The sequence below is a fragment of the Terrapene carolina genome, unplaced genomic scaffold (assembly GCF_002925995.2).
Source record: "Terrapene carolina triunguis isolate 2854851 unplaced genomic scaffold, T_m_triunguis-2.0 Scaffold517, whole genome shotgun sequence".
Lineage (NCBI taxonomy): Eukaryota > Metazoa > Chordata > Testudines > Emydidae > Terrapene > Terrapene triunguis.
In genome coordinates this window covers 1,839,571-1,848,239 of record NW_020664868.1, presented here as the reverse complement: position 1 = coordinate 1,848,239, position 8,669 = coordinate 1,839,571, and the positions used below count along the sequence as shown (strand labels likewise).

The following is an 8,669-nucleotide window of genomic DNA, read 5'->3' as shown; positions in this document are numbered from 1 at the left end:
CCCTGGGGCTGGATCAGAACCGGCGCCCCCTAGAGGGGAAAGGCCCCGTGTCCCACTCCCCGCTTCCTTGAGACAACCAGTCCCCACCCTGGGGCCGGATGGGAGCCGACGCCCCCTAGAGGGGACAGGCCCCGTGTCTCATTCTCCACCCCCCCTGAGCCAGCCAATCCCCTGCCCTGGGGCCAGATTGGAGCTGGCGCCCCCTAGAGGGGACGCCAGTTTCATCCAACCCTAGTGCGTGTGGAGGGGACCTGGCTGGGGGGGGGTCAGGGGATGGGATTCAGGGCAAGAGCCCACTTGCCACCAAAGCTGACGCTCGGAGCAGAGAAGCCAAGGGAGAGGGGTCTGGAGAATGGGGGAGGGCTGGGGCACCCGGACGATGGGGGACCAGGGTGCACGGACAGTTTGTGGACATGGGCCTCGCCGTGCCAACAGAGCCCCTCAGCCTGCGTCCACCCATCCCCAACGGGGTCGGGACTGCCCCGGGGCGGGAACAGCTCACTGTTCTCCTCTTTGCCCCCAGAGAACGCCCACCACCACCCGAGCCACGGCGCCTGGCAGGAGACGGAGGAGGGCCCCGAGGGGGACGAGCTGAGGAAGCGGGACAAGCCCCTTCAGCAGAGCTCGGCCGCCTCCGAGACAGTGGAGGAGAAGGAGGGCGAGGCCCGGAAGGAGGAGTATGAGAAGACGGAGAAGATCGAGGAGAAGGTGAAAGAGGAGAAGGTCTCGCACGGGGAGGACAGCACCCAGGTGGAGGAGGAGGCCAAGGAGATCTTGGAGGGCGAGGAAGAGGAGGAGGAGAGGAAGAGGAGGCACGCGGAGGTGAGGCGGGCGTCGCCGAAGCTGAGGGAGATCCGGGGCCCCGGGGCCAACAAGAAAACGGGGCCGCCAGCCAAGAGGCACTTCAGCCAAGACGACAGTTCGGAGGAGGAGCCGCCGTACCACCATGGAGGCCGGCACCACGGGGGGCTAGAGGACTGGGAGCAGGAGGAAGAGGAGGTGCAGGAGGAAGAGGAGGAGGAGGAGGAAGAGGAAAAGCGGTCGGGCCCGGCCCGGCGGAAGGGCGGCCCGGCCAAGCGGATGGCCGAGAAGGCCAGCGACGAGGAGACGGCCCAGTTCGAGGCGGAGGAGAAGGGCGTGAAAATCTCCGACTCGCAGAGCCACCTCCACGGGGACGGGCGGCTGTGGAAGGAGGGGGAGGGGCGGTACGGCCACCGCCACGGGCCACCCGGCCACCCGCTGAAGAAGAGGCACCACGAGGATGAGGCGGGGCACCTGAAGAGCAAGCACCATGGCCCCCAGGAGGAGGAGGAAGAAGAGGAGGAGGAAGAGGAAGAAGAGAGGGAGGCCGAGAAGGACAAGGTCAGATCTTAGCCCTTTTCCATGCGCTACATGGGTAGTGATCTTGGGGGTAGCCTCCAGCCTGGGAGCCTGCCAGCTCTCCGGGCTGAGCAGCCGAAAGCCAGGAGGCGGGCAGCTAAACCGCCCTTGTGCCCATGAAAAAAAATCTCCCCCGTGTACCCCCAGCTCCCAGAGCCTTGGGGAGCCCTGGGGGTCCAGGCCTCCGTAGGCAGAAAGGAGCCGGCTGAGAATTTTTCGCTTGAACACCCCAGTTGCCACCCAAGTCTTGTCAGGGGCCCGGGAGGGAATTTGTGGTCCGAACCAGGGGGCGCCCCGCCCTAGCGTCAGTAGCCCGATGGCGAAGGCCATCAGCTGGCGCGGGACAGATCCAGGTTCGAGTCCCTGCTCCCAGTCAAGTTGAGCTCAGTGCTCTGACCCGGGGCTAGTGGCTCTTCTGCGGTGGGGCTCTCCCCCTCCCAAGGTCTCCGTTTCCTCCTCGTGCCGAACCCTGTGAGGTTTCCCACCGAGCTGCGGGGCCGGCTGGGTGGAGAGGAGACGGGGCAGCCCGCGGCATTGCAACCGCATGGGGGTCAGCTGGGCCTCCTTGCTCCGTCCTCCCCCACCCATGGCCGTGTGGAGGATTGGCCCAAACGCCCCTGCGCTCCCAGCGCTGGGCATTGTGGGATAGGTGCCGCGGGGATCCCAGAATGCACCGGGGCAGCCAGAGGTGCAAAGCCCGGGGGGGGGGGGGGGATAAACCAGAGGCCTGGTGGGTGGCTTGGATGTAGTGGCCTGGGGGGTGGTAGGGATGAACCCTGGGGGGGGCCCCCCATCCTCACGGCCCCTCGTGCTTTCTCTCCATCCAGGAACGGGAGCTGGAGAAGCTGGAAGAGATCGAGCACGCGCTGAAGAAGGTGGCGGAGAAGCTGCGGGAGCTGCGGAGAGGGTGACCTCCCCAGTCCCCTTAGGGGAGCGGGGAGCCGTGGGAGGGGGACAAAGGGGCGGCCGCCCCTTTAAGAGTCACCCCCCCGCCCAGGCACCCCCCACACATGTGCTTTCTTTGTATATATCCCTCCTCTCCTCTCCCACTCGGCTGTGGACTGTTATCAAAGCCTCGGAGCTTGTGCTTTTCTACCTGTCCCACCCCCCTCCGTCGGGGACCCAGCGCGACCCGAGGCCAAGGAAAATAACCAACCCGCCAACCGACCCTCCCTACCCCCTCCATGCAGGAAACGTCCCTCCAGAGCAATGGAGGGTGAGAGATATGGGGCTACTCTCTGCCCCCCAGGGCCCGTCGGGGGCAAAGTGGGTGGGAATGTCCCCCTGAGAACTGCCCGCAACTGGTATGGGATAAGGGTGGCTACTTTCTGCCCCCCAGGACCCGTCGGGGGCAGATCAGGGGCGTGGCCAGGGCTCACTGCAGTGTGGCTATTCTCTGCCCCCCCCCCCCGGGTTCCCCTTGTGGTCTCTTGTTTAAAGCTGACCTTCCCCCGGGGCACCGAAGAAGGGATAGAAAGAGGGGACCCTGCGGTGCCAGGATGGGAACCTGCCTGGCTCCCACCCGCCGGGCAAGCCGGACTCTGACTGTTAACACTCAGCCTCGTGGGACCCGGGGGCTCTGCGTGGTCCTCGAAACCTCGGCTTCCCTGAACCCCTCACGTCGCTTTGGGCTCAGGGGTCAGCACTGCCTGCCTCCCAAGGGGTCATTTTCACCAGCAGCCGGACGCGCTCCGTCCATCGGGCCCGGCGGGAGGCCCGGAGGTGGAGGGGAGATGGCGGGAGGCAGCCGCAGGAAAGTGAGGGGCAGGGCGCCTGCACTGGGGGGCGATCAGCTGGAGAAGGTACAGCTGACTTTTCCCCGGCTGGCCTGGCTGATGAGGTCAAGGCCCAGGGCTCTGTGCTTCTGTCCCACCTGGGCTTTCCCACTCCCGTCGGCCCGGTGGGGAGGTGCGGGCGCCGGATCCCACCCCGGCCTGCGCCTCGGCGAAGGGGGCCACTGAGTTCCCCCTGCAGACCAGGGGAGCGAGGTGTGATCCCTGCTGGGCTATAGACAGGAACCCAGCCTCTCCTGGCTCGGGATGTGACCGGGGGAAGGCTGGGTCACTCACACACAGCTCAACACTGTCTCTTGGCACGCACGAAGGCTGGGTTGACCCGAACGTCCCCCCAGCCGTCCCGCCCTCAGAGCCTGGAGACTTCTAGGGGCGTCAGAGAGGAGACAGGACGTGTTCGACCCCAGAATTGTCTGTAAGGGTCTGCTCTGGCCCCCGCAGAATAGAGCCCACGCGGCAGGAACCCACCTCCTGCCGCCCCGTAAGTAAAGGCCTTTGCCGCGGGAGCTTGGCAGGCTGCAGTCGTCCCCTGATCCTCCCTGGAAGGCGACAAACACGGACGCGTCCCGTATGTTGGGCAGGGGACGCAGAGAGAAACCCATTGTATTAGCTGCAGGGGTCTTTCTCTCTCTCTCTCTCTCTCTCTCGCGCACACACACACACACACACACACACCCCCCCCCCCCCCCCCCCATGCAGGGGTAACACAAAGCACTGGTTACGTTCCCTAGCGAGGTCCCTCGGACCTGGCCCCTCCGGCGGCCCCCATCCTCCCAATCCTGGTCTCTCGGGCTTTTCACTTGGGGTTTTTTGCTGATTTCTCTCTCCCCACCCCACCCCCCCATTCAAGCCGGAGGACTCCCTTCCCCCGGCACCTTCCCCATAGGCTGCGAGCGCGTCTCTTGCTGAAGCTATGTAGCTGCTTGGTGGCCTGGTCTATCAGGTGTTGGGGTTTGGGGGGTTTGTTTGGTTTTTTTAAATCCCCGTCCTTGTGTAGCCAGCTCTGTGGAACAATAAAGCACAGTGAAAACCAGCCTACAACCTGCCAGCCCTCCTTCATATCGTGTCAATTTCGACGCCGGGGCTTTCACAGGCGCCTGCTTCGATCATGCGAATGGGAGGGAGCAGCACGTAAAGTTTCAAGGCGGGACAGTGGCAGAACGAGGGTTAAAACAGCCGCTGGAGATGTGGGTTCACGACCCCGCTCTCCCCACAAACTCCCGTATGCCAGGCTGCCCCCTGCCTCGGGTTCCCCAGCAGTACAGTGGAGATACAAACCTTCCCCCGCCTCAGCAGGAAGTTGGCAGGATAAGTACATTGAGGATGGTGAGTTACGCAGATACTGTGTGATGGGGATACCGAAGCTCTGCTTTGGCCACAGGCTTCTTGTGTGACCTTGGACAAGTCCTGGCAGCTCGCGGGGCCTTGGTGTCTGCATCTGTAAAATGGGCATAATGATCCTGCCTTTGTCTATAAGGATTGTGAGTTCTTTGGGACAAGGGCTTGTTTCTTACTGTGCCTCTGAAGTACCCAGGACAACAGGGGCCCTGATCTCGGTCACATTCTGAGCAGCTCCCAGCCTGATGGGGCCCTGATCTCGGTCGGGGTCTGGGCAGCGCCCGGCACGACGGGGCCCTGATCTCCATCGGGGTCTGGGCAGCGCCTGGCACGACGGGGCCCTGATCTCCATCGGGGTCTGTGCAGCGCCTGGCACGACGGGGCCCTGATCTCGGTCGGGGTCTGGGCAGCGCCTGGCACAATAAGGCCCTGATCTTGGTTGGAACCTCGTTACCATGATATAAATAATAATTAAAAGTATCCCAGGGAGACATTAAGAAAATCAGAGCCCCACGGAGCTGCTTAATTAACTGATCGAGCAAGTGACCTAATGCACGCTGTACGCTGGGATCTCTGGCTTCACCACTTCCTCCAGCTGGCTATGGTGTGGGAAAGTAACCAACAGCACACCAGGAAGGAGGTGGAGCCTAAAATGTCTAATTTACATAATTTATGCATGCAAATGAGAGAAATTAGAGGTGAAATTTGCATGATTTCTCCTCACCTGCATGGCCCTCTCCTCCATCCTGGCTATTTTTCATAGCTGCCCCTTTCCACTACTGAGACCCACCAGACAAGGATCGACATTTACTACCCCCTCAAAATAATAATCTCTGCTTTTATTCCCATACGTTATCCTATCAAAATGTAGCCATCAAGATTTACGGGGGCAGTAAGGAGCCTGGAAACTTACAAGCACATGTATATTTCAGTGGGGGCGGAGACAAGGGACTTCAAATTTCGAAGGGGTCCCTGGGATCCGCCACTGATGCAGCCCGTCCCAAAGAGATCGGAGTGAATAACCGATTTTTCAGTTTGCCGACAATTCCAAAACAATGGTAAAAAAAAAAATCATTTTGGGTTAAAAACAAACAATTTTTTTCAAAACTTTGGGCAAATTCAAAAGCTGAAAAATGTCATTTCGGGCTGAAGGAAACGTTTCGATTTGGAACTTTTTTTAATGTTTTGGATTTCCGTTCCTTTTATGTTCAAAACAAGGCTGAGAGGGGAAAAATTGTTCTGACTGAAAAAACTGAGAGGTTTTGTGTCAAAATGACACATTTCAAATTTTTTTCAGCTTTTTTACGTTTCTTTTTAGGGTTTTGTTCCCCAACCAAAACAGCTTGGCAAAAAAATGTTCTGGGGTTACTGAAGCTGCATTTTTCGCCGGAAATACGTTTTTGGTTGAAATTTTTTTACCCACCACTAGTTTCAAGACAAGGCGAGGTTCTCCGCTGGGCACAGAACTGCTGAGGCATGGGAATCACACCCAGAGATCTTTATGTCTCCCCTGGCTGGATACACAACAGATAGACCTCCACCGATCTTCTCTGATACGGTGGCACTCGGTTGCTGGGCTACACGTGAAAGTTATTCCAGATGCAGAGATGGTGTGAATTTAAAGTGGATTGACTATTCCCGATTATTTCCATCCACCCTCTTCATCCGGAGTAAGAATATCTTGTTCCGGGTTAGTTTAATCCATTTCCAAAGTGGATCAAGCTAATTCAGAGCAAGGCGCTTTGCGATGGAGGGGAAGACCTGGAGAGTCAGGAATGAGGAAAAGAGAGTTGAGTGGCCAGATGGGCTGTCAATCGCCCAGAGAGACTAGGGCGGGGCTGTCTTCCCTGCAAAGGATTCTGGGTAGGGAATCCTTCTATAAAACTCCCTGGCTTCTGGCTGGGAGTCAGAGCTGCAGGAAGAAAGGTATCTGGGAGGGACCTCTGGCTGGTATGGAAGCTCTATTGGTTTTTTTTAAATAAATCTTAGTATTATTTTTTAAAAAGCCCTGTGTCTTGCTACTTCACCGGACAGCCTTCCTCCTGCCCTCTGTCCCCGCTCCCCCTTCAGAGTCTGCAATGAAACTTTCCACACGCGGCGTTTGCCCTTTCAGATCCCGCTCTGTGGGGTGCGGAGGCTGAGAGCATCCCGTGGCAAAGGGACAGGCCAGGAAACCCACGGGGGGTTGCAAAACAGAACCAGCCAGTCCCCTGCCTTAACTCAGTGCTGAGACTCCGTTCAAGGAAGGAGAATCTAATAAGCGGGGACTCAATCTCCCCCCCACACACACACACCCCTAGGCCCCAGCATGCAGTACAACCTAACACCCCAAGTCCTTTGGCTGGGACCTGAGTGCGATTTATTCTCCATGGCTCCCATGTTGTCTGCATTTCTGCCATCACCCCCCGGGGGGGGGGGGCAGGAGTGGCTCGGCCACCCCTTTGAGTTTTTGGAACATGCAGCCCCCTTGCTGGTGGATTTGGAACAGTCCAGGGGGAGTCAGTCCTTATCTGCGATGCAGTGCGTTATGAGGGTATGGTTTACTGAGTGCTGGAGGCGAAGAGCCTGGGCTATACAGACCCGTAGTGTCTGGTCTGGTCGGGTCCAAGCAGGGAGGTGCAGTACTGCACTATACGGACCGGTGACCTAAGCTGGATTGGGCCTAGGGCTCTGGTCTGATCCGGACAGGGAGGTAAGAGACTGCACTGTATGGAACACTGCGCTGATCCAAGCAGGGGGGTGCAATACTGGACTATATGGACCTCTGATCTGATCTGGCCCAAGCAGGGAGGTTCACTGCTGCACTTATAGGGACCGGTGATCTGAGCTGGTCCATACAGGAAGGGAGGTGCAATACTGGACTGTATGGACCGGTGGTCTGGTCTGGTCCAAGCAGGGAGGTGCAGTTCTGCACTATATGGACTGATGGGCTGGTCCATACTGCAAGAGACGAGGATGCCACAGTATAAGGCCCAGTGCTCTGATCTCCCAGGGCGAGCCAGGGGAGGGCTCCAGCTGCTGGCTGTTTGGGAATTTTCCCCGCTGGGATAGGTACAACGTCGCTTCTGCTCTCTTTGGACACCCAGCGCTTCCCTGCTCCCTCGGAGAGGCCAGCCGAGCGCAGCACCCCCGTCAGTGCTGGGAGAGCATGGCTGGCAGGACGGCGAAGGTGAAGAAGCTGCTCTCGGCTGGTGCCGACTTGGGCGTCTCGAGGGAATTGGCCAGCCAAGGGGCTCTCGGGTCGGTGTCGTGGGTGCTCTCCTGGGCCGTGTGCACGTGTGGCGCCCGCTGGTGCAGGGAATACTCAGCCACAAGCACCCTGGCCCGTGCCGCCTGCTCATGGCTCTCCAACAGCGTCTCAATGTGGTTCAGGAGGGCGGAGAAGAACTCCGGGACACCTTCGTAACCTGCGGAGGCCACCGAAGAGTCATCCAGGCTGTACCAGGGCGTCCCACAGCCCCTTACAAACACTGCATGTTAAACAGCTGCCCCGCCCTGCCCCAGAGGTGGCTGCATCTTGGTGCTGGGTGAGGGATCCCTGTATAAACAGCTGCCCCGCCCCGCCCCAGAGGTGGCTGCACTTCAATGCTGAGTAAGAGATCTCTGCAGCAAGAGCGGCCGCGCCCTGCCCATTTCTGCTCCCTGCAGCGCAGCGCCCCCTAGTGCTACACCAGGGCATAGGGGCCAGCACTGACTGTGAGGGGAAAAGCGCCCCCTGCTACGCCCCCGTTCCCCCCTCCAGGCTCTCACCTGGGAAGGCGTTGACGTCTATGGCCACGCACCGCCCCGTCTGCTTCTCCACAATCAGATCCACCCCAAACAGAGAGAGCCCCAGGGCGGAGCGCAGGGCCCGCACGGCTCGGCAGACGATGCCGTCGGGGGGCGGGGGGGGCTCCAGCGTAGCCTCATCCAGCTGGCAAAAGAGCAGAGAGCACCATGGGCTGGGGGGGGGGGGGCGCTGGGAGGGACGCCCGGCGCGGTGTCTCCGGGAATGAAGCCGAGGGAGTAAGGCTAATAGCTCTGGGAGATGGACAAACCCCCTCCGCTAGGACAGAACTCGGGGGGGGGGGGGGGAAGCAGCCCCCATTGGGCCCCCCGCGGCACAGCGCCCCCTAGCGCCACACTGGGGCATGGGGGACAGCGCCCCCTAGTGAGCCC

General features: G+C 60.0%; 2 protein-coding genes across 2 annotated transcripts in view; one reads left to right on the top strand and one right to left on the bottom strand.

Moving 5' to 3' along the window:
* CCER2 (coiled-coil glutamate rich protein 2) overlaps positions 1 to 2,291 on the top strand; it is an 11,917-nt gene extending 9,626 nt beyond the window's left edge. Inside the window, exons 5-7 of the mRNA XM_029913200.1 lie at positions 524 to 999; positions 1,030 to 1,362; positions 2,208 to 2,291. Coding sequence (XP_029769060.1) covers positions 524 to 999; positions 1,030 to 1,362; positions 2,208 to 2,291 — 893 coding nt within the window. The remainder of the gene's footprint in view (positions 1 to 523; positions 1,000 to 1,029; positions 1,363 to 2,207) is intronic.
* Positions 2,292 to 7,643: 5,352 nt separating this feature from the next.
* The window catches only part of LOC112115303 (inositol-tetrakisphosphate 1-kinase-like), a 13,589-nt gene continuing 12,563 nt past the window's right edge, over positions 7,644 to 8,669 (bottom strand). The window contains exons 9-10 of the mRNA XM_024212341.1: positions 8,262 to 8,424; positions 7,644 to 7,918 (exon numbers count right to left, since the gene is read on the bottom strand). Coding sequence (XP_024068109.1) covers positions 7,644 to 7,918; positions 8,262 to 8,424 — 438 coding nt within the window. The remainder of the gene's footprint in view (positions 7,919 to 8,261; positions 8,425 to 8,669) is intronic.